The sequence below is a fragment of the Calliphora vicina genome, chromosome 2, assembly GCF_958450345.1.
Source record: "Calliphora vicina chromosome 2, idCalVici1.1, whole genome shotgun sequence".
In the NCBI taxonomy this organism is placed as follows: domain Eukaryota; kingdom Metazoa; phylum Arthropoda; class Insecta; order Diptera; family Calliphoridae; genus Calliphora; species Calliphora vicina.
Window position 1 is genome coordinate 87,198,460 of NC_088781.1, and position 26,909 is coordinate 87,225,368.

General features: G+C 32.4%; 2 protein-coding genes across 2 annotated transcripts in view; one reads left to right on the forward strand and one right to left on the reverse strand.

The window, feature by feature from the left end:
* Positions 1-352: 352 nt before the first annotated feature.
* The window catches only part of Akap200 (A kinase anchor protein 200), a 28,623-nt gene continuing 2,066 nt past the window's right edge, over positions 353-26,909 (reverse strand). Inside the window, exons 2-4 of the mRNA XM_065500977.1 lie at positions 3,157-3,483; positions 1,345-3,072; positions 353-562 (exon numbers count right to left, since the gene is read on the reverse strand). Of these exons, the coding sequence (XP_065357049.1) occupies positions 482-562; positions 1,345-3,072; positions 3,157-3,483 (2,136 nt within the window). The 3' untranslated portion in view covers positions 353-481. The remainder of the gene's footprint in view (positions 563-1,344; positions 3,073-3,156; positions 3,484-26,909) is intronic.
* Positions 8,272-16,065, forward strand: LOC135951334 (uncharacterized). Its single transcript, XM_065500976.1, has 2 exons — positions 8,272-8,456; positions 14,452-16,065. Exon 2 carries the CDS (start codon positions 14,456-14,458, stop codon positions 15,533-15,535), a length of 1,080 nt encoding a protein of 359 aa, XP_065357048.1. The 5' UTR covers positions 8,272-8,456; positions 14,452-14,455; the 3' UTR covers positions 15,536-16,065.

A 26,909-nucleotide genomic window follows, 5' to 3' on the forward strand; every position in this document is an offset into this window, starting at 1 on the left:
AGTTTTATTAACGAAAGCGATTTTTTGGTTTTTCGAAAGGAAAAAATTTCGAAAAATAAAATATTTAGGTACTTATTTAAAAACATTTTTGGGAATTCGTAAATTTTACGATTCGAGTCGAAATACGTAATAACCCCCTCCATTGTTGTCGTTTATGAAAACCTTAATGACTGGTTTTTGCATCATAATTCAAATCTAATACAAAATTTTGACAGAATACTGGCCGATTTTTGGCCTAATCCGAAACCGAATATTTGGGCGGACTCTAAAAATCATACAATGTCAAATTTCCTGTTCAACACATATTACTTTAGAATAATATTTACAGATACATACAAAATAGAACCACGACTTTTTAGAAATTATGTGTATACTTTATTTTGCATATAATCTTGGATTAGGGATATGAAGTTGTACAAAATGATTAAAATATGTAAATGTTAAAAATGTATTTTAATATATATTATAATTGTGAGTGGGATTATTCGCATGTTACGGAAAGGTCCTGTGTTATTTCTGCCACAGTGATATTATCCTTAATATCCTTAGCATTAGCAAATTCCTGTTAAAAGATAAAAATATACATTAAAAGAAGAAATAAAATAAATTCTTAGAAATAGCAACATAATAAAATGCTTAAATAGAATAGATAAAAACAGAACAGAGCAAAATAAATGTAAAACATTAACAAAACAGAATAATTAGATGCAAAAAAAATTAATGAAATCAATTTTATTTGAATATATTGATTCATACATCGGCGATTTCATAACAAAGGATAACAGAACATTTAAATGCACAGATATTAGTATGGAGGACATAAACAAATATGTATGTATATAATAATTTCTTTTTTTTATTTATGAAGTGAGCTCAATTCAAATTCATATTTATTGATAGTCATAACACTACTGCGGTTGTAATTTGCAACTCTTTTTGTGTGCAATCTTCAAAACCAAAATAGGACACACAGAAGTCATCCGATATGTGTGTTGGGTGGGTGGGTAGTTGTTGCGTATGAGCAAGGACTGCAATAATGGCCAAACCGTTTTGTCAGTTTTGATTGCTTGACAGTATGTATGAATTTTAGTTATATTTTGGAGAGAAGTACCGCAAGTGACATTTTAAGTAAAAAGTTAGTTTATTATACATATTATGTTTTCATGCAGATGAAGAAAGGAACAACATTGTCGCCATTGACATTCGTTTGCTATCTATGATTTGTTATTAATTTTAGTGTGAAGAGGAATACCAACGAAGAATGTTTTAACCGATTTTTATTTTATTATTTCGATTGAAACGAATAGAAGGTAGTTTAGTTTAACAACGAGTGAGTTTATTCACCTTAGTTGGATTTAAAAGTTCTTCGTCTACGTTATCGCTCTTGTTTAGGGAAATCATCTCATCTTGGTCTTGCTGTATTGAATTGGATGCAGAAAAATCTGAGGAACATTCGGTAGTATCATTGTTGCTTTGTTCAAGGACGAGTGGATATTCTTTTGAATAATTCGTTACCTCGCACTCAGATTCTTTGTCATCATGCTGGCCTGTGTTAGTTTTCACTTTTTTGTCAAATTCTACAACGATATTTTCTTTTACTATTTCGTCGTGGCTTTTTTCCTCTTCTTGTCTATTTTCTTCATTACTCTGTAAAGACATCCGTTCATCCGTTGTTTGCTCTATATTGCATTTCAGTTGTTCGCCGACTATTTCAGCAGCCTTTTCTGTTATTTCGTCTATCACTGCAGCTGCAATTGACACCTCCTCATCTTCGTTTTGTAATTCATCATAAAAACCGGTGGAAGCCACGTCATCTTTGCAAACACTTGCTTCTTTTTGTTCTTTGATTTCATCACATTCAATTTCAACTTTTTCATTAACCTCCTCAACATGACCAGTTTGGTTATGAGTATTGGGAGTTGTTTCCTCATCGTGTATTGTGTTTGTTTCTAGACTGTTAAGACTTTCTGTCTTGTTAAGCTCACTTGGTAGTAGAGTAGGTGGTGGAGGAATTTCTTGAATTTCTTCTTTTTCCTCCTCAACTAGGTTATTAATCGAAGGTTCGGAATTTTTCGTTTGAATTGAATCTTCAACAGATTCATTATTTGTAAATGCAAACACCGAAACTTGTGAAGGAGGCGGAGATATTGGAAGTGGGGGAGGAGATGGTTCATCACCAATTTTATCCTCAGATGACTTCTCAGTATCGATCGTCGTCTCTGATGTTAAATCCGAGACAACTGCATCGATTTGCACATTATCTTCCATCATACTGACAGCAGCATCTTCACTAAGTGAATGTTGAGCAGCAGTATGACTTTCTACGCCAATATCAGTGGATTTTTGAATACTGGATTCATCTTTACTGATTTGAATGGTTTCATCAGGCATTTCGCTAGATGCATTCAAATCTTGGACATGGATTTGGACATTAGAAGGATTTATGGAGGTAGAGGAAATATAATCTAGGGTAGCAGCAGAAACTTTGTTATCAGTGTTGGAGTTTACCTCAATTTGTGCCTTGGATTTTTCAACAACTTCTTGCTCGGATTCACCATGATCGCCGTTCTGATGAATTTTCTCAACCACATCACCATTAGTTGATGCTGACGAATCATTTGTCACAACACTAGCTACAGTGCTTGTCTTTTCTGAAGGTGCTTCAACGGATGCATTTGTGACATCTGTTTTTTGTGGTTCTTGCTCTGTCGCATTCTCATTTTCATCATCGATTCCATTACCATTTTTTGACGTGTCATCAACGGTGACATTTGCCGATAATTTAATCTCATTAATAATGGTTGTTGCAGTAGCTGTATTCTCAGTCTTTTCAGATAATTCGGATGATTCATCGGCAGTTTCGCTTTGTACTGGTTCACATGTTTCAGTGGTGGTAGTATTATTAGTCGAATTGGCAGTATTATCATTAGATTTCTCTTCAGAGCTCTTCTCTTCTTCATTCTGTTCTACTCCATTTAATTCTTGCGGAGTAGCGTTTCCATTTTCATGGTTCTCAGCAGTCTTTTCTTCGTTCTCGTTTGCAGATTTGTCCTTTTGTGAATCTTCAGGCTCCTAATGAACGAAATCAAATTAAATAAAAAAATAAATATTACATATATAATTTCTCAACAATAAAAATATTTGATATTTCATTACGGTTATAGTTTTTTCATCAGCATCTGCTCCATTTGTAGCAGCACTAACGTCTTCTGCAGCATCGTCGTTCTTAGCAGGTTTTTGTTTATCCTTTTTGCCAAAAGAAATACTGCGAAAAGACCATTTCTTTTTAACTTTTTCCTTTTTCGATTTTTTAATACTGTCATCGGCAAGTGGAGAGATTTCTTCGGCAGTAGCTGAACCGCCTTCTTCTTTCGAAGTTTCGGCAGCATTTTGAAGATCCGCTGAATCGCCGCTAGCCTGTACATCAACATCTTTCTCAGTTGTCATATCTTTATCATTTTCCACCTCTTCGGTATCCTTTTTCTAAAAACAAATATTTACAATTTATAAAATGTTGTTAGTAAGCATTATTTTATATTATTATTTTAAGTTTTCTTTTTTATTTGTATCTTTATAAGTCAAAACCATTATATGTAAATTTGACTGGTTCCAAATGCAAAGCTTGTAAAGGCTACATACACCACACCTCATATTCCAGTTGGCAAAATAAATACATATATGTTTACAATTTTATACCAAACAGGCCATTTTGTTGGCGGCTTTTGAATCGACGAGTATCAATTATGTATGTTTAATCTTCAAGTGTTATTTCTTTTTTGATATCAATTATTTATTAAATTTATTTTTTTTATATATATTTTTATATACAGTGAACTCGCGGTAATGTGTACATTAGAGTGCTCCAAGATTGTATGGACGAAAAAAACTTTCTAGGTACAGGCCGTCCCCCCCTCTAGAATTGTTCTATGTATTGTAGAAACACGTTGTGTAAAATATTAGGATGATAGGATAACGTTAACTGGTGGCGCAACGACGCTGAAGTTTTGAGGTGCATTTACAAGGGGAAAATATGCAATTTTTTCAGTTTTTGTAAAAATGTTGCCATTAAATAATGACTTTTACAATTTAATTTAAAAGAATCGAAATGTGTACGTAATTGTCGTTATAATAAGATATAAAAGACTAAAATTGGTGAAAAAATGTTAAAGTTATTAAAAAATCGCCAGGCCATTAACGTGTCTCAGGCCACTAGAACAAGAAATTTATGAACAAAATTAACATATTTTGAGAAATATTAAAATAAAAGCTTATTTTTACTTAAAATATATCCATATTTACTTTTATATGAATTTGTGTCCTCGTAGGATACCGTTAACCTATTCGCAGGTATGACCAAAAAAATTAAATTTTTTTAACGGCAGTTTCAAAACTCCAATTTCAAATTTTTAAACATTTTGTTAAACAAATTTCAGAATTTTTTGATCATCAAATGGGGATTTATTGACAACATAATAGGGAATAAAAATGTGAAAAAAGTATGTCAATACCTCCCATAGTTTTTCCGTACCTGCGATATAAATTTTTCGATTTTCGAGAAAAACTAATTTTTTGGCCATATTTTGGGGAATGACCAGAATTTCCTTACTGTAATGATTTTTAAGTAAAAGCTATTCAGAATAATATAGTCCAGGTAATTTTAAATATAGTCTGAAAGTTTTACTAAAATCGGAAAACTTTAACCCTTAAATCGTGAAGGTCAAAAGTCAATTTTTTCAATATTTGGAATTTCTCATGGAAAGATAGCTAAATATTATATATTTTTGGGCCGATTTTGATGAAACTTAAGAAAAATATAAAATGAAGTCTAGTATTTACAATAACAGTACAAAAATGGAAATTAACCCTTAATAGCACTTGGGGTCCAAATGACCCTCAACTTTTAAAATCACGAAAAACACATTAATTTTGACCCCAAGTACTCTTAAGGGTTAATTTCCATTTTTGTACTGTTATTGTGAATACTAGACTTCATTTTATATTTTTCTTAAGTTTCATCAAAATCGGCCCAAAAATATATAATATTTAGCTATCTTTCCATGAGAAATTCCAAATATTGAAAAAATTGACTTTTGACCTTCACGATTTAAGGGTTAAAGTTTTCCGATTTTAGTAAAACTTTCAGACTATATTTAAAATTACCTGGACTATATTATTCTGAATAGCTTTTACTTAAAAATCATTACAGTAAGGAAATTCTGGTCATTCCCCAAAATATGGCCAAAAAATTAGTTTTTCTCGAAAATCGAAAAATTTATATCGCAGGTACGGAAAAACTATGGGAGGTATTGACATACTTTTTTCACATTTTTATTCCCTATTATGTTGTCAATAAATCCCCATGTGATGATCAAAAAATTCTGAAATTTGTTTAACAAAATTTTTAAAAATTTTAAATTGGAGTTTTGAAACTGCCGTTAAAAAAATTAAATTTTTTTGGTCATACCTGCGAATAGGTTAACGGTATCCTACGAGGACAAAAACTCATATACAAGTAAATATGGATATATTGTAAGTAAAAATTAGCTTTTATTTTAATATTTCTCAAAATATGTTAATTTTGTTCATAAATTTCTTGTTCTAGTGGCCTGAGACACATTAATGGCCTGGCGATTTTTTAATAACTTTAACATTTTTTCACCAATTTTTGTCTTTTATATCTTATTATAACGACAATTAGTTACATATTTCGATTCTTTTAAATTAAATTGTAAAAGTCATTATTTAATGGCAACATTTTTACAAAAACTGAAAAAATTGCATATTTTCCCCTTGTAAATGCACCTCAAAACTTCAGCGTCGTTGCGCCACCAGTTAACGTTATCCTATCATCCTAATATTTTACACAATGTGTTTCTACAATACATAGAACAATTCTAGAGGGGGGGACGGTCAAAATTCGCAATTTTATTTTTTTGGAGCACTCTAGTGTACATCCAATATAATGAACTATCCACTAATGTGAACACTCTGTTTTTTATATGGGCGCTCTAAATAGTGATCAAAGTTTAATGGCTCTAAATAGTGAACAATTTTTTTAGTTTTTAGGAATTTCCAATTTATTAAAAACATTTATTGCTAAAATAACATAGTAGGCTTTTATTTTAAAGGCATTTAATGTTAGTAATTTTACGTCACTTGCTGGGGTAGGTTCGTGTGTTTATTTTTAACATCAGAAATGTCTAAAAACAATCGAAAGTTTTTATCCTTAAATGAAAAATGGGAAATTCTAGAATTTTTAAAAAAAGAATCGAGTTTTACAGTGTTTAGTAAAAAGTATAACGTTGCAAAATGATCGATTTGTTCAATCAAGAATAAAAAATTTCAAAATGTGTTAACAATAGATTTTATGGACCCGAAAACGCAAAACATTGCGATCGTCAGAGCTTCCAAAAATGGAAAAATCTCTCTATAAGTGGTTTCTTTGTATGCGCAATAAAATAGTCTGGCAACGCCATGTTGTAATAAGCTCTAAAATAATTGCTCGTGATTGAAAATAATATTTCAGTGTCAATTAATAGTTTACAAAGAAAAAATATAGTTTTATGAAGTTATTGTATCAGTAATTAACATAATTTAATAAAATATATTCGTCTATATTTGTACTTTTACAAATTACAATATTTGCAAAAAACAACGTGATTTTTCTTATATACCGGCTAACACAAGCATTAACTTACACACAAGCCTTTAAATTACTTACATGTATGTTATGTACACACATACATTATAACAAAGATTTAATACATATGTACATATTTACGCGCCTTTACTTTTACTTTACAAAATTAATAAAATGCCTTATATTTGTGGTGTCTGTGATTTGGACATTGGACGTAAACGTAGTTTGCTTTGCACGTGTTGTCAAAAGTGGGTCCATATAGACTACGACGGTGTATCTAAGGATTTGTTCTCTGTTTTGGACAAAAATCGAAACTTGTCTTATAAGTACAAAAACTACTTTGAAAATCCACCTGAATCTGATGATGATGATTCTTTTAAGCAAGAAATACGAAGAGAATTTGCAGATCTTAAAAAGTCACTTAAAGTCCACTCTGATGAAATGAAAAGTGAACAAGATAAAATCTCAGCAAAATTTGAATCTACTGTATATGAAATTCGTCAAGATCTGTCTAGTAATTTAAAAGAGATTAAGGATGAAGTTGCTAATTGTAAAAGCCAAATAGATTTAAACCAAATAAGCCTTAACAAAAAATTCATGAACTGGAATTACAAAATCACTTACTTCATCTACGGCAAAATAGATCTGATATTATTATTACCGGATTATCTGATGACCTTATACACCTTAATGAAACTATTGTGGCCTTGTGTGTTTATCTGAAAGTTGATATTACCTCGGAAGATGTTATTAATGCTATTTACATCAAGAAGAAAACAGCAGTTCTTGTAAAGTTTCGTCATGTTTGCATTCGAGATAATATAATGTCTTCATACTTTAAAACTAAGTCGTTAAAGCGTTCTGATGTTGAGGGTGGATCTACAGCAACCCGTATATACCTAAATGACAACTATTCTCCTCTAGCAACTAAGCTTTTAGGATGTGCTGGAAACTTTCTAAAGAAAAAAAAATTATCCGCTATAGCATTATAAATCGTGAAGTTCCAAAATGTAAAATTACAATGATAGATGATGATGTTAAGACTGTTAATTTGTATGAATTAATTGAACTTTTCAATGTTAATGTTTAATTATTTAAAAATTATTTTGTAAATATTTTCCATTGCTTTTTATATATTGTTATTTTGATTATACTAAGTAATATACACAATTAAATGCTATTTTTGAAATTAAGAGTGATTTTTATTTCGTAAATTTGTTTGATGGTCAATAATAAAAGTGAGTTATTTTGCTATTGCTTATTATATATTTTACGAAATAATACCATTTTTGTTTATAAAAATAGCTTTGATTTTTTCCACTGTCTATATATTCTTATATTGCTTAAATGTTTAAGTTAGTTTTTTTTTTGTATGTGTATACTCCCTTTTGTTCACCCTTGGGTGGGGATATTTTTTTCTAAATTGTAACGAGTAAAACCGTTAACGGTACTTTTCTTAAGCATTGTTCGCCACTTTGTTTGGCATATAATAATCTAATCGTAGCTTGATCGCTAAGACCTATACAACGTATTCTCAAACATAAAGGTAATATAATAAAGAAAATAATTTTTTAATATAAACAAAATAAAAACACAGTTTTATTTCTTTTTTTATTTCACGCACAAACATTTGGTCCAATCGAGCCGGATTTTTTGCCGCACATAAAGACAAGTACGAAGAACACAAATTAATTTGTATCTACTTTTTTTATTTTATGGTCATATAAAGGATCGCCATTTTTTGGACACTTTCCGCAATTACCATCGTCTATTCTTTATTTCTTATTTTTGGAAAACATATTTACAAAATAATAAGGTGCGTACTTGAATTTCTTTATAAAAAAAAGTGCTGTGAATTTTGCAAAAGAAAAGTGTTTTTTATTTATTTTGTTTATTAAAAATAAAAGTGTTTAAACAAACACTCACATATACATACATATTAATTATAATATTACTGTGTGTTTGTTGTAGTTGGTCGCTTTTCCAACCCTCGCTTTATTTGACACTTGCATTGTGTTTCGTTTTCTACTACTAGAAAATATCAACTGCGGGTTTGTTTACGTGGACGGACAGAATTATAGAAACTAAATTTATTTTGATAATTTGCTCATTTTTTGTGACAAAATAAAGATCTTTCGCGTTTTGGACGAAAGGAAATTTAATTAAAATTAATATTATTAATTGTGCTTATTAATGAATAACAAGTGGTGGAAATAGTGTTGTGTTTTTTTGATTGATATTAAATAAATACATAGACATTAGTGTTTGCTTTTTCTTCTTCTTCATATAAAAGTGGTCACTCTACTGTCGGTCAGTTTGACTATTATTGCGTTTGATTCAATTTGACAAAATTAATTTTGTGTAATATTGATCAAATTTGTGAAAATTAATTACAATTTAATTTATTAAATATTATTTGAAAAAATCAGTTAGATTTTTTTTTAATTTTAAAAGTAAAAAATTTTGGAAATTATTAATCAATAATAAATTAAAGTTGTTATTTTTAAACTTGTAATTTATATAAAAGAAAAAGTAATAAACATGTCTATTACACCACTTGACCGTTTTATTAGAGCTTCGGATGCTCTTATCCGTTTTGAAGCCGAATTTAATAATACTCGCGAAGAAGTACATACTGCGTTCACAATAGGGTTTCACAGAGATGAATTGAATAAGTTGTGGGACCTTGTTAAATCGACATATGAACAATGTCTTGATTATTTGACGACCTCTGAGGACACTGAACCTGATGATACTGAGGTGACTAGCTCGAAATATCAGAACACGTATAGATCGTTTATTAACTGTTCGGGTAAAATTGCTGAGAAAATTCATCAGTTTGATTCAGTGGCTAAGTCAACTGATTCGCCAACAGTGAATCAGAATATTTGTGTCGGTCATCATAATTTGACTTTACCGCCTTGTGACGTAGATATGTTTGAGGGTGATTATCTTTCATGGCCTGCCTTTAGGGATTTGTTTACGGCCTTATATATAAATAGTTCGCGTCTTACAAATATTGAACGATTATGCCACTTACTGCGTAAGACTAGTGGCGACGCGAAGGAAATTGTTTCGAAAAGTCCGCTTTCTGATATAGGGTTTGAAATGGCATGGCGAAATTTAAAAGGCGCCTATGAGAATCCGCGTATGTTGGTTAATCAACTAAAGACGCTTTTTAATATTCCGATACTAGAAAAAGAGTCTTTTACCGGCCTCAAAAATTTGCAAAGAGGAATTAATAGTTGTCTTGCCGCGTTGTCGGTGTATAAAGTTCCGACAGAGAATTGGGATCCGATTCTAGTCTTCTTATGTGTACAGCGACTTCCTGACTGCTCTGTAACTTTATGGGAACAGAGCATTAAGGATAAATTTGCGTTATCATGTTGGAAAGACATGGATGCTTTTCTAACAGAAAGGATTCAAACTTTGGAATGTCTTCGTGATATTCGGGAAACGCCGCAGACAAAAGTACCATCGGTACAAAAGGTAAAGACACATCATGCTAATTCTGCATCAAATTCTCATTTTTGCGTTTTATGTAAGAATCAAAGCCATTTCCTACGCGATTGTAAGCGTTTCAAGAATCTTTCAGTTTCGGAAAGATTTTCTACAATTAAGAGACACCATTGTTGCGTCAATTGTTTAAAAAGAACACATGAGGTTAGAAATTGCACAAGTGTTCATACCTGTTCAACTTGTCAGAAGAGACATCACACTTTGCTGCATAGAAGTACTTCATCCTCAGACGATTCGACTGAAAATTCAAATACAGGCGCGAGTTCTGTCGTGGCATCTCCACCAACAAACTCTAGGCCTGTGGAATCTTCAGCGTCTACTTCTAGAAAAAATAACCCAGGTCCCTCAAATCGACAGGTGTTCCACTTGTCCAATAATCGGACTGTACTTTTAGGGACTGCTATGGTGAATATACGTCACCAAGGTATGACATACCCGGCTCGAGCCCTCATTGACCCTGGTTCGGAAACGTCGTTTATTTCTGAACGCGTGCAGAATCGTTTAAAGATTTCGGCGCATTTGACAAATGCTCAAATCTCTGGTGTCAACCAGACGATTACTGCAACCTCTACTAAACTTTGCTCGATCGAAATAGGCTCTCCTTTGGACACGTCGATTGATTTAAGGACTACAGCTCTTGTTTTACCAAATATATCGGGTAATTTACCATCGTTTGTTATGTCGGATAAACTTTGTGGGAATTTACCGAATCTACAATTGGCTGATTCTCAGTTTTTCAATTGCAGACCGGTTGATCTGCTTCTAGGTGCAGATTTGTATCCTCAAATTATATTAAGGGAAATTCGTACAAACTTTTTAGGGTCGTTATTAGCTCAAAACACGATATTCGGTTGGATTATTACTGGTCCAGTGCCATCATCTTCTGTTCAGGTGTTTAATACCAGAGTTGAGTTTTCCGAGGAAGACAATTTAAACAGCAGCTTACTCCGCTTTTGGGAACTAGAGGAGGCGCCGAAAAGGAAAATAATGTCCCTTTATGATAGGATTTGTGAAGAGAACTACAAGCGCACAACTCGCAGAGGAACTGATGGACGATATATAGTGACACTTCCTTTCAAGCCTGAATTTCCGGAAAAGCTTTCGTTAGGTTCTTCAAAACAAAATGTTAGGGCGCAATTTTTGAGAACGGAAGCTTCACTATTGAGGAAACCACAAATTAAGGAAATGTATGACGAAGTAGTTAAAGAATATTTGGTTTTGGGTCACATGCGGCCAATAGTGGAGACATCGTCTTCCATTTCTTCATGTTATTTGCCACATCATCCTGTAATAAAACTTGATCGTAAAACTACTAAGTTGAGAGTAGTTTTTAATGCGTCAAATAAAACTTCTAGTGGACTTAGTCTTAACGATTGTTTGTTTGTCGGTCCTACCCTTCAGGCAGATTTAGTCCTACTGATTTTACGTTGGAGATTTTTTCGCTATGTTTTTAATTGTGATATTACTCAAATGTATAGACAGATAAGGCTTGACCAGTCTCATACTCCTTTTCAGCGTATTTTGTTTCGCGATTCTCCTACAGAGGATTTAAAGCAGTATGAATTACAGACTGTGACCTTTGGCGTCAATTGTGCACCTTATCTGGCCATCCGTACTTTATTACAGTTGGCAGATGATTCTGAGAGTCAATATCCACTCGCATCGAAAATTCTTCGTAAAGGTATGTACGTTGACGACGTACTCACGGGGACTCATGATGTTGAAACCGCTTTGATCGCTCGTGATCAACTTGTAGCGGCATTATCATCTGCAGGGTTTAATCTTCGAAAATGGACTTCGAACGATAAGGCAATTTTAGCCGGTTTTTCCCCAGAGTATTTGATAGATGAGAAACTTTTGGTTTTTGTCGAATCAAGTAGTTCGAAAACGCTGGGACTCCAATGGAATGCTCATTTGGACGTTTTCTATTTTAGGGTGAATCCTATAGCGCGACGTTCGCACTACACTAATAGGGAAGTTCTGTCAACAATCGCGAAATTATTTGACCCGGTAGGTTGGTTAGGTCCAGTTTTAGTAGTAGCAAAAATGCTAATGCAAAAAGTTTGGCAGGATCAGATAGATTGGGATGAGGATATAAAAATGTCAACACAAACCGAATGGGAGAAATTTGTGGCTTCGTATCATGAAGTCAATTGTATACAAATTCCTCGATGGGTCCATTATGAACCAGAATCCTCAGTAGAGCTTCATGTTTTTTCTGATGCCTCGGAAAAGGCATATGCGGGGGTAATATATATTCGGGTGGAAACACCTAGAGGAGAAATTTTCACACATTTGCTAACATGCAAGACGAAAGTGGCCCCTATTAAATCGGTTACTTTACCTCGTCTTGAACTTTGTGGTGCTGTATTAGCGGCAGACCTTTTGAAGGCCGTGTTATGTGAAATTGACATTCCATTGCACCAGGTTTATTGTTGGACTGATTCTACGATCGTCCTTTCCTGGTTAAGAAAAGACCCCTGTTCTTGGGCAACCTTTGTTGCAAATCGAGTTTGCAAGATACAAGAAATTGTAGGCAAACATAATTGGCATCATGTCAGATCTGAGGAAAATCCAGCGGATTTAGGAAGTAGAGGAGTTACACCTTCTCTTTTAGCTCAGAGCTCTCTTTGGTGGAATGGTCCACATTGGCTTCGGGACAAAAAGTCTACTTGGAATCTGAAAAATTTATCCATGCTTGATACCGATCTTGAGGTTCGAAATGTAAAATCTCATTTCTCTTTTTTCACGAATTACGAGGACGTTTTGGAGAGATTTTCGTCGCTTGATCGTGCTATCCGAGTTTTATCCTACGTTTTCAGATTTTTCCATAGAACTCATTCGCTTTATAGGAACCGATATTCGTATGACACCATAACGCTGTCTGAAAATGAAGTGAGACATGTGAAACTACGTTTGGCCATTGTGGCCCAAAAAGGTAATTTCGCGGAGGAATACAAGTGTCTATTAGAAAAAAGACCACTTTCTTCTAAAAGTTCACTTTTACCTCTAAATCCGTTTCTTGACAATGAGGGTGTCATGAGACTTAATGGTCGATTGGCTAGGTCGCCTTCATTGGTTTATACGGAACGGCATCCTATTTTATTGCCATATTCATGTCGCTTCACGCTCCTTTTAGCAGAATTTATTCACAAGATTTCCATTCACGGTGGAAATCAACTAATGCTAAGGATAATACGAATCGAATATTGGATTCCTCGTTTAAAGACACTTGTTAGAACAATTGTTAATCGCAGTAAGCGATGCGTGTTGGATCGTAAACGCGCTTGCACTCAACTAATGGCTGCCTTACCCCCAGAACGGACGAACTTGGATCGACCGTTTACAACAACAGGAGTTGATTTCGCTGGTCCCTTCGACATGAAAAATTTGAACGGTAGGTCGTGTCAGATCTTAAAGGCCTATGTCTGTATTTTTGTATGTTTCGCCACCAAAGCCGTACACTTAGAAGTAACTTCAGATTTATCAACAGATAAATTTTTAGCGGCATTTAATCGATTTATTTCGAGACGCGGTTGTCCACGTACGATCTTTTCGGATAACGGGACGAATTTTGTAGGTGCTTCTCGAGAGTTGGAGAGAGAATTTAAAACCTTTTTATTGGAAAGTAGGGCTAGGATGTGTTCGACGTTTGGCATCAACGGCCTTTCATGGCGTTTTATTCCTGCTGGTGCTCCCCATATGGGAGGTTTGTGGGAAGCGGGAGTTCGAAGTTTCAAACTGCACTTTCGTAAAGATGCACATTCCGGTAAATATACCTTTGAGGAACTTTCTACTGTCCTCGCTAGAATTGAGGCATGTCTAAATTCTCGACCATTATGCCCTATGAATGATGATCCTAATGAGATAGTGGCTCTTACACCAGGTCATTTCTTAATAGGGTCGCCTATACTAGCTCCACCTGAACCGTCAATTTATGACTCGCCGCTTAGTCTTCTAAATCGTTATAGGAAAGTTAAAGCACTGACTCATCACTTTTGTCGTAGATGGAAAGAAGAGTACTTGTCAGGTCTTCACAAACGATATAAGTGGAAATATCCAGAAAGAGATATAGCAGACGGAGACTTAGTTGTCATACGAAATGAGCAATTGTCACCCACTTCTTGGAAAATGGGAAGAGTCGTTAGGACTTATCCAGGAAGCGATAATCACGCACGCGTCGCGGACATACGTACAGAAAACGGGATAATAAAGCGACCAATTACAAAACTGGTTGTTTTAACCAGTGAAACTGTTTAAAAATTGTTTTGTTAACCTTCATTGTTTCCTAGTATAATGGATCCTCTTACTCACTTGTCGGAAGAAGCTTTGCTTGAGGATTACGATGAGACAATGGAGGTGGACTCAGCTGCGACGACTACTACTACAGGTTCTACCAGCCAGTCTGAAGTTGTCGCTGTCATCGAGAGCTCAACAGCCATCGTGGTCACTGACCAAGAGGTCCCTTTGACCTCACCTGAAAATTCCTCTGCCCCTGCAGTGGTACCGGCTCCTGACGCCAACATAACTACAAATCCTGACCCAGTATCAGGTGCCGTGGAAGCCTCTGGTTCGAATCCGGTCGGGAATTCGCGAAACCTTGCTAAAAATTGTCGCATTTGTGATCGCAAGCATCAATTGTCTTCGTGTCGAAAATTCATAAATATGACTTGTGAAAAGAGAATTAGGATGGTGCTACTACACCATTATTGCTCTCGTTGTTTTTCCGCAAATCATATTTCCCGCGATTGCTCAAGTCAAGGATGTTGTAAAACATGTAAAGGAAAACATCATTCGATGTTACACTATGACAATAACGTCGCGGCGAAACAAATGAAATCCAAAAAACGCTCGCGAACTAGAGATCCTCTACCTGCTGTCTCGAATGAACTTCCGTCAATGCCATTGTTTCACCCCGTGTCATTTTCTCCAACGGCTACTGTTTTGCTGCTCATTTCGGACAAGAGCATTCGGGTACGGGCAGTTTTAGACCTTTGCTGTAGCATGAGCTATATTTGCTCAAGTTTAGTGGCAAACCTAAAGCTGCCCGTCTCCACCGTTAATGAAGAAAAATTTTGCAAAGTCAATATATGTTCTCTTTATGAGGCATCGCGACAAATTTCATTGACGGTAAAGGTAAAAACAATGCATGGCATAAAAACTCCTGTAGAAACGGTTTCGGACACTATAAAAGATCATTTTGAGGGTATGCAATTGGCAGATCCGAGATTTAATATGTCCGGAAAAGTCGCGCTCGTAATTGGTCCTGAGGTAGCACCGCAAATTATGAGAGGTAAAATCTATTCGAACCCGGGACTTCCTATGGCTCAATACACCATCTTTGGTTGGGTCATTTCTGGCCAAGCCCCTCGTTAAGGGCCCAGTTCATGGTCTGATTCAAAACCATACTCTCTTGAGTGCAGTATGTAGTCTGTGTCAAACTACATCCCATAGACCTTGTTCTATGGGAACCTTTTTATTTATATATACATATATACCAGCTGGTCTGGCCTGGTCGTATGACCAACTTGTTATTTGAAAAAATAAATGAATTGAAAAAAAAAAAAAAAAAAATATGATTTAAGTTTACATTTTTTATTATTATTACCTATTTAATTTAAGATTTGTTGCAACGTTCTTTGTTGTTGCAAGGTGGCCGGCAATGTTTAAGTTAGTTTTTTTTTGTATGTGTATACTCCCTTTTGTTCACCCTTGGGTGGGGATATTTTTTTCTAAATTGTAACGAGTAAAACCGTTAACGGTACTTTTCTTAAGCATTGTTCGCCACTTTGTTTTGCATATAATAATCTAATCGTAGCTTGATCGCTAAGACCTATACAACGTATTCTCAAACATAAAGGTAATATAATAAAGAAAATAATTTTTTAATATAAACAAAATAAAAACACAGTTTTATTTCTTTTTTATTTCACGCACAAACACTTAAATTTGATTAAACATTTATTTCCTGTAAATTTTGCTATTCTGAATATGTTTCCATTTACTATTATGATGGGTAGTGCACTATTTAGGTATTTATGCATTAAGGGTACTCATTTAAACGCTTAAGTTTCCCATTTGTGCAAATGGGCAAATTTGCGCGACATGTTTCATGAACCCACCTTTTCAATTTTGTGCAAGTTTATACAGAAAATTTATATTTGTCAAATAAAAATACATAAATTCAACAAAAGCTTTAATAATTTTTTTTTTCAAATTGTATAAATTTTAATTTTAAAATGTTGAATGAAAGTTAAATCTTTGGAACAAACGGTGGTATACATAGTTTGGAGGACTTTGTTTATGTTCTAGCTGTTGGTTAATGTTTTCATACACAATGTCATTTAATACAATAATTCTGTTCCAAAGTTACACAATTTTCACATGCACAAAATTTTTATATTTTATTTGATTTTTATTTCTTATAAATAAAAGTAAACAAAAGCAGCTGATTCATCAAATGCACAAAAAATTCAAGTTTGCGAGTCTAAATTGTCGCGCAAACTTATCGGAGTTGTGCAAATGAATTTCCATACATTTTTTGACATTTCATTTGCGAGAGTGTAAAAATGCACAGATTGCACAGTTTGCGAGGCTTTTAAGCGTTTACATGAGGACCCTTATTACTTTTACTTGTTCGCTAATTGTGTAATTGCTTGTGGCGTGCATGTGAAAGTAGTGTGTGATCCTATAATGGTGTACTGTTTTCGCTATAATGGAAAACGGTTTATCACTAATTAAATTTATTTTTTATATATCTTTTCTTTATTGTTAACTACATACATATATTATTTATCAGTCAATGAGGAATTATTATATTTGAAATTTGTAATCCTATTCATTTATAAAATTATATTTCATGGTTATATCATTAGTGAAATTTTGGCTCCCCCTAAAACACAAACTTAGCTTTTCTTGGAATGTCAAATAATTTAAATCTTGGTCCTGTAGCCAGAGATGGTTCCTTGCGAACCAAACTTTCTACATTTCCTGGTAACTTAAACATTGGTCATGTTAATGTCCAAAGTTTAAGTCCTTCAACTTATAATGTGAAACTTGAGGAATTTATGTTCTTATTTAAAAATTCTGGTCTTGATATTATTGCCTTAACGGAAACGTGGTTTAAGTCGAATGTTTTGTCCCAATCAGTAGAACTGCCCGGTTATAATCTAGTCAGGAATGATCGACCATATAAATTAAAAGTTTTACAATATATTTCTTCTGTTAATATTTGAAAATAATTATATTGTAATCTGGTTTTCAGGATTTATAAATTTATAAATTTGTTTTACTTTTCATTTAAGCAAAGTTTGTTTGGCTGGGGAGCCATTTGTACACTATTATATTTAGATTTTATATTTTAAATTTGAATTAATGATGTTATTATTGTATAACATGGTTATTAATCTAACAATACATGTATAATTGGCCACGAAGGCTTTTATGTATTGAAATCAATAAAAATAAATAAATAAAAAAAATAAACCTCCCTGTAAGTGGGTTGATGTTAAAAGAGAAATCTAAACAGTATTAGCTTTAATGGCTTTAATGTTAGCGATGGGTGGCTACAAAAATTTAAGAAGAGATACGGAATACGACTCCTTAAGATAAGCGGTGAAAAACTTTCTGCCCAATCTCAGTAGGTAAATCCTTTTAAACTAAGATTGAAAACAAAGATAGAAGATTTGGGCTTATCCAATGAGCAGTTGTATAATGCCGATGAGTCCGGTTTATATTGGAAACTTCTTCCTCAAAAGATGTATTTGACGTCATTGGAAAAAAGGGCTCCAGGTGCGAAAATGTAGAAGGATAACATTTCTATGCTGTGCAAATGCGTCGGGGTCTCATAAAAAAAAACTTTTAGTAATAGGAAAATCTAAAAATCCTCGCAGTTTTATAAATTTTATCTGTCCCGTAAACTACAAAAACGCAGTCTGCTTGGATGACTTCTTCCATTTTTAAAGGATGGTTTTACAACTGTTTTGTTCCAGAGGTAAGTAAACATAAAAAAAGAGTTCTGTTGGGATTCTAACAGTTTTATTTTTACATTAAGGTTAAAATTTTTTGAACAAAAAAAGGATTACCAGTAAAAGCTCTACTCTTAATAGATAATGCCCCATCCCATCCACCTGAATCCGACCTAAAATCCGAGGATGGTTCTATAGAAGCTATGTTCTTGCATCCAAATGTAACTGCTCTGATCTAGCCAATGGATCAAAATACAATTAGAATCACCAAACTTCATTATAGGAATAGTCTTCTGACAACCATTATTGCAAAAGAGGGGGATTTGCTTGAATCGATGAAAAAATTAAACTTAAAGAAGCCGTTTCTATTCTAGAGGAGTTGGTAAAGAAACTTTATCTAATTGTTGGAAAAATATTTTGAATATGGTAAATGATGAAGACGATCCGGAATATAATGTTCTTTTGAGCGTTTTACAAGAAAGATGGCAATCAGAAGTTAGATCTTTAGAACTTCCTACAGCAGATCTTCTACAGACATTGTGCCCTCAGGAAGTATATACTGCTGCAAACATTAGAGATTATAACAATAACCCTTATGAGGATGTCACGCCATTTGATGAAAATGATTTACATGTATAGTCCGACGATGATGGCGACTGTATTATTGAAGCGACTGAATACAACATTAAAGCCAAAGAACCTGTCGAAATTTTTAACAACAAAGTTGTGCAGTGGGCTGAATTTCAAATGATCGATCAAACTGACATTAAAGTATTGAACAAAATCAGGGAAGTGGCGGTAAATAATCTGGTCGAACAGAAAATAATAACCGACTATTTTCATATTTAATTATATACCCATGTAATATTATAAATTTTTATTTATTTTTTATCATTATATTTTATTTGTTATTTAGTCTACATATTCTTTATGAAAGTGGATTTTTAAAAACTTTTTATGTTCCAAATAAATTACTAAATATTTATTTATAAAAATTTAAAATCATAATAAATTATAAGATTAAATCAAAAGAAATTAGGTACTAACCGCTAGGGTTTTAGACCTAAATATTATTATATGTTGGGTTTGCTTCATATGAGATGGTATATGTTACAATGTTTTAAAATTGTGTTGACTTTATTTATATTATCAATATTAATATTTTGAAGTAATGCGTGTAAACACAGTTTACCGTATAGAGTGATCTGGGCATTATTTATAATGTTGCAGTTGTATATGTGCAATTGCATTATGTCGCACGGGACCGTCGTACACAGTTAGAATATTGTGCATTGATGTCTGTTAAAAATGGTTTTAATTTTACGCAAAAATTAGTTATACTTTTTTTTTAAATAAATTTTAATCATGGTATGAGAATACAAAAAGAGGGAAATAAATCTGTAACTTCTAAACCCTTACGCCGATTTGAATGAAATTTCACATGCACAAAGAGGAAGTGTAGTCGATTTTAAGTTTTGAATTTGGACCTCATGAGCCCACCAGGAGCGGGACCAGTAGGACACCTCGGGTATGTTCAATTTTTAAAATGATCCTATTTCTTCGTTTGTGTTACGATTTAAAAAAATTACACATATAGAATCTCCTCGTCGAGCACTACATAAAACCTCCTATCAATTATCTCTTATAGCTTAGGAGATATTCGCATTTGAACATTTAATTTTCAAAATTTTTACCCACCCTACACCAGTTTTTTGGTGACCGCGGTTCCAAATATTCTCCGATTTTATCTTTATAGGATTAACTTTTATAGGATTAACAATAGATCTATATATCAAATAAAGAAAGAAGTGTTTAAAAATCATGACTGAGTCCAAAGTTATATTCATTTGAATTTAAAAAAATTAAAAAGGTGATTTTTCGCAATTTTTTTGGGAAAAAAGTACTTTTATTCTTTTTAACACATTGACTGCCAAGGCACTTTCAGCAAATAAGGTGCTGGGGGCCACAGCATTTTCTTTGCGTAATCTCTTCGAAAACGTCAATATTGGAATTTGGGCTACTGTCAGTAATATTTACTGCTTAGAAACAGATTTTTTTTTATAAATAAGAGGGTCTTACGAAATGGCGAAAAGGATTTTTTTATGGGATACTGAGTTAGAAAAAAATACTCAGTACAAGTTCAGAAAGTGATGAAGAATGTGAAGATTACAGTTTTGATGAGGAACTTCCAGACAACATCGAAAAAATTCTTAAAATCCAGCACTATTGTCTGACATGGCCAGATAGAATAAAAGTCGTGTCGGACATATGTGTCCGACATGGCGTAAACCGCATAGTGCAGTGTCACACATATGTGTCCGACGTGGCAGTTAATGTGTTAAGTTATCTAAAAAATTTCTAACAGGATGTATAATGAATTTGTACTTTTTGAAAAGCTAACTTTACGGCAAATATTTTAAATGAAAAAAACATTTATAATTTTTGATACCGACGGGAGCAGGTCCATTCAAAAAATGCCTATTTTTTATGTAAAATTCAACTTTAGGGCAAAAATTCACAAATCGCATATTCGATATCAAAATATAGTAACCTATTTTAGATGGCCCAATAAGTTCTTAATTATTTTGTAAAGGGTTCCGATAACCCTGCCCCTGGTATGAATATTATAGCCAAAAAACGAAAAAATTCCATTTTTGGAATTTTTCAAGATTTTTTTAGGAATTGCGGGATACTTGATAACAAATTTTAAATAGAAAAATCTACATAACTGTGAAATTTCATTAAAAAATATTCATAAATAAAAATTTCTGAGAATTTACCTAGCACTGTTATTTACATTCATAAAAATGTTGTTATGTAGGCAACATGCTTTTTTATGAATTTCTATGTTAGGTAAATTCTCAGCGAGTTGTTTAGTTTTCCCTAATTTATTTGACACGTAAAAAACATAAGGTAGACATGTTATATATCAATGGATAGAGGATTTTGTCTACTTTTCAAAAAATTATATATATTTTGACAATTAAAAAATTCATGGAATACTTTTTTGAAAAATACGAAGAAATAGGATGATTTTAAAAATTGAACATACCCGAGGTGTCCTACTTTGGGAACCCCTGGGTCCCGCTCCTGGTGGGCTCATGAGGTCCAAATTCAAAACTTAAATTCGACTACACTACCTCTTTGCGCATGTGAAATTTCATTCAAATCGGCGTAAGGGTTTAGAAGTTACAGATTTATTTCCATCTTTTTTTATTCTCATACCACTGTGAGTCGCACGGGACATTTTTTTCCATCATGATATTAAAGTAGTTTCTGTTGCTTTTTTACGAAATTAGCTTAGTATAAATGTTTTTAAATTAATAGAAGTATTCAATGTATTTATTTCAATATAATATCTACAAACTAAAAACGTAAGACAAATATTTAGTACGAATAAGCCAATGTCTATACTTGACAAATATTTATCATAACAATACATGACGTTTGTTTTCAAAACAAAGTTGTCTGAGCAAAAACACAAAAAATTTTGTCATAACGAAGCAATAACACTAAAAAATTATAATTTTTTATCTTGACAACCATTTTGAAGTTTATCATTCAAAAAATGTATCAAGTATTGACATAGGGCAAAGTATTGTATATCAGTAGGTTAGGTTTGGTTTAGGTTAGGTTTAGAAGGGTGTACACAAAGTGTACTTCCACCCAGAGACCTTGAGGTCCATTGTGATTCCCTTCGATAGAGATAGAAAAAGATAATAGCATTAGAATAAGCAAAAAAAGAAATCCAAAATTCCGTCTGATAAAAAGAAGAAGAAAGAAAGGAAAGATTAGTCTTTTCACGGATTTGGACCTGCCGTAGAACGTCCCTTAAATAGCCACCCTATTCCCTTAATGATCAGTAAATATAATGTATATCAGTAAATATAATAAAAATATAAATTTAAATGAAAGTAGTTTCAGGAATATCAAACGGATATTTTTCCAGAATCCGCAATTCTATCCGTTTTTCCTTCTTGCCCATTGCAACAAAAGTAGTCCAACTATGCTATACCTGGAATGCTTTTCACCTCTCTCCATTTTTTGCCTAATTATATAACAAAGAATGCTTTTCAATCTGATCAAAAGCAAAAGATATAATACATCGTAAGTGTGAAATTTAAAAATGTTTAAATTATTTTTTCTTACATAGATGAAATAAATCATGTAAATATGCACAACATCACATAAATATGGTAAAATTTTGACTCTTTGTACCCTCAGGAAGATTTTAGATATCAAAAGTCAATGCATAATGTCTCTCTTTAAGAACTTGTATCAAAACAAAATGTGCATTATAAATATTCAAATCAGAAAAGTACCTTGGTCGACTTTGCATTCGAATATCTCGAAATGGGTTATGATAAATGGAAAAATTTCTTTACATTATTTAAATTTGATTGTTTCCCTATGAAAATGGGATAAAACAAAGTGTTTTCAAACACTTCTAATTTTCTGATCTCGGTGGACCTTTCGGTGGAAATGCCCATATAAGATGTTGAATATTTATGGTGGATGTATTGCACAATGGACAAATCGGTGGTGGAGTTCCGTTTAATATGTAGTGGTTAGTAATGAATGTATGTCCAAGTCTTAGTCGGATTTATTTTTTAATGCTTAATCTGGACACTGACTGGGAATATGTTGGTGTGATTTTTAATGGGTTAATATTTTTATAATGGTGGTTGTAGTTAACCCATTCTGCAAAGTCAGAAAGTTTTGTGGAAGAGACAATGATATTGTTAATATCATATTTTGCTGCTTCGTCTGCCAGGGTGTTTCCTGGTATTCCAATGTGTACAGGTGTCCACATAATTTTGAATTTTGTATGATATTTTATTAGTATGTCTCTTATTTTTGAAATAGTTGTATTTTTATTTTTAATGTTTTGTATTGCCATGACTGTAGATTTTGAATCAGAGCATATGATGTATTTGCCACGAATATTTTTGTATTTGGTTAGGGTGATTAAAATAGCAGTTGCTTCTGCAAGAAAAATAGAAGAACTGCGAAGCGTTTAGCTTGTCTGCATCGAACTGGAATCGAACCCGCAACCATCAGAGTAATAGTTCAGCACACTATCGACTGTTCTATCGAGGCATTTATTATTGCTATGGATGTGCATGTGTCAGTCTTTGATCCATCGGTGTATACGATTTTCCAGTTTTTATTTATGTATTGAGTTGAAATTTCATTGAATTGTGATAAGTAGATGCTATTTGGAGTTGAATTTTTAGGTAGATTTGTACATTGGAAGAGTTTTTTAGTTTCCATGGAGGTTCATTAAGGAAGTAAACTTTTTGTGGTTTTGGATTTATATTTATCTCAGAGGCTCGCTTAATGGCTAAAAGAATACTGGAGGGATATCTAAGGGAAGATTGTGGTGAAAGGTTTAAGATATGTACGTTTTATTAGATGTTGTTCCGCCGGGAACATTATTTTAGGGATTCATTTTAAAGTTAGTTCATGACTCCTATTATCCAGTGTTGGTAGGCCTGATTCAGCCATAAGATTTTTTATGGGGGTGGTTCTGAATGCGCCTAAAGCAAATCTTATTGATGAATTGTACAATGGTACAATTTTCTTTAGTTGAGATTTTGAGGTTTTGCCATAAATAGCCAGTCCATAGTCAATTTTGGATAAAAAAATGACACTGCGTATTATTCATCCCTTGTATAAATTGTTTTTTGACAGAATAACTTATAATTGGTCAATTCACAAGGTCTCTTATCATGTCATATTGTCATAATATTCTAATATTTCACAATGGTTTACAATTGTTATTGTTGCTATTCAAACAAAAAATGTCCTAAACTATTACTACTCTGTAAGCTATGTTTATTGTGCTGTCGTATCCAACCAGCCGTCGAGTCGCTGATAAAAGTTCTAGTCTCGAAAAATTAATCAACCACAATACCATTTTTCACAAGCCTCCGCCGACGATAAAAGTGTTCGACACATGTCTCTGATAATCAGCTGTTTTTGTTTACAATTACTTTTTGAACAAAATTTTTATTTGTTTTCGTAAAAGTGGTTGCAGAATAATATTTAATAGACGCTATAGAAAATAATTATTATTTTAGTTTTCTCACTTGGCATTGTAACAGAAAATTTTTGTAATTGTTTTATTTTGTATCGGTATTTTATATCAGCTGATTTAGATTTGAAATAGCTCACTTAGTTATGAGGGGTTGTTCACAACAGTCGTATTTTTTCATGTTATTATTTTAGTACTTCTGAAATTAGGGCACCTTGTGAATTAGCTTAATATATAAACAAATTTACAATCGAAAATGTGAACCAATTCAAAAATATGAACTACCCCAACATTAATTAGTTCACATTACCGAGAGTTCACTGTATTATTAATTTTTTAACCGGTTATGGCCAAAAGGCTTGTTGAAAATAAATAAATAAAAATAAATTGTTTCCGTATTGTACAGTAAACACGCGATGATGATGATTAGCAGGGCAACCAAAAATATGCTCTAAAAAAAGTGTTTTATGCGCATAAAATATGCACTTAAAAACGAAAAATATGCTCATAAAATATTAAAAATATGCACTTAAAAATATTTGGTTATTGTTTGATTTCAAAGTTTTATTAAAAAATATATAAGAAGTAAATAGAATATTGAGCTCATAAATTAAAATTGGTTATTATAGGATTACATTTCGATTTTAGTAACTTCGGCCATACAGACAAATAGTTTGATTCAATTCATTTTATTATATTTATCAAATAATTACTTAAGTTTTCAAACTAAATCCTTGTTTTCGATTTCCGTAGAGTTTCTTAGACAATCTTTATCAATTGATTTGTCTCATCTTTTAAACAGCCTAATACTTAAAAATTTTTTTTAGTATTAAGTGGCATAATATTTAAATTTCTCATGTGCTCCAATGTTTATGGGATCAGTAGGGAGAGGATGTTCCGGATAAATTTCTCGAAATTCTACATAAAGCATAAAAATTCACTTTTTCATCATTTGAATAATTTTTAAAAACTCTATTTAGAGCGTGTGTAATTTGTTGGTAAAAAATTGCAATTGATTTTGTAGCATTCATCATGTATGTAGTTTAACATCTAAATAAAATCGGCTTCTAAATTAAATAGAATTATCAAAAAACCTTACAATAGTGGAATGATTTGTTCTGTTTAAGACTACGTCAATTAAAACTCAAAATACCGTGACATTTCCTATGTTCTTCCTTACTCATCCATTGTTTCGTCTTTCTTAACATCTTCGTTAAAAATTTGAGTAAATCTTAATAATCAGAACATTTGTTGAATAGTTGTTTAAATATTCATATTGGTACACTGTTAATACCCAACCATAACTGTCTCTAGCAAACTTAAGTTTGATTTACTTAAGATGTTGCAAATAATAACATACAATTTAAAAATTTTCTCTTAATTTTTTTACATAATTTTTACTATTTGTTAAATTTTGATGTATGTGTATATTTTTTTTAATTTAATTCAAATATATGAAAAATAAGCTCTCTTAAGTCAACGAAAATTCAATAAAGATAAGTCGATTATGGGTACTCTCATTTTTTCATTAAGTAGTTGGGCCAATTAACATTGGACCGTAACAAAATAGTAAAATATTGAAATAAAGAATTACAATGCAAAATAAAATTACATTACATTAAGAAAACAAAATGATGAAAAAAATAAAATATGCATCAAAAATATGCAGTTATGAGTTAAATATGCAAAAATATGCTATAAATCGCAAAATATGCTAAAATATGCTGTAAAGAGCAAAATATGCTAAAATATGCACTAACAAATCGATGCCAAAATTCTTAAAATTGTCTGAAACGGATAAATAACTAAGTCATATGTTTATACGACGCACAGCAAAAAATATGTTCAATGTAGTCACAATATTGAAATGATAACGTTAAATAATTATTATCCAACTATTGTTTACAATATTGGAGAATACCGTAATAGTAGCGTTAATAAATACTTCAACATAGCTACATCACTGCAGCGAAACACAAGTTTACATTTCAAAAAGCATATTTGCCATCAGTGATTCCTCAAATTTATGTAGCAAAAGTTTTCAGGTCATTCTAACATTACACACAGCACAAAAGTGAGTAAACATCATAGTTGGTGGTACTGCACTAAATGTTGATTGAAATAAGCATTGCACTATCATCACTCAAAAAATTTCGTTTGCACTATTTTTCACCAGCTTTAGTGATAATGGTTATTTCTTCACAAGCTTTAAAATAAATTTGTGATAGTGATAATTTTATCATTATGTATTTGTAAACGCAGATTAATTAGTGCAAAATTTTAACTAGCAATCAACAAAAATCTGCATTAAATATACTCTCACTAAATTTTAAACAATTAGTGGTCATGAAATTATTGAAGCCAAATACGAATAAAAATTTTAAATATTGTTATTTTTATGAAGTATTGGTAAAAATTTGTAATTGCATTTAAATTAGTTCAGTAAGAAAAGTTGCAATTAACTGAAGATTGCATTTTTTTAAAATCAAATAATTTAACTTTTATATTTTTTATGATAATGAAAATCATTGCAGTCCACGTTAAAGCTTTTTTCAGAACTACATCTATTATTCTGCCCAAATAATTTGTGGTGTTTGTGGTGTTTACTCACTTTTGAGGCTGTGTGTATATACTAGGGTGATCGATTCTTCGACATTTTTTAGAAACCCGGTTTTCGGTTTCTTCGAAAAATTTAATATAATAATATATAATTTAATATAATCCGTTTTCGGTTTTTTAATAATAA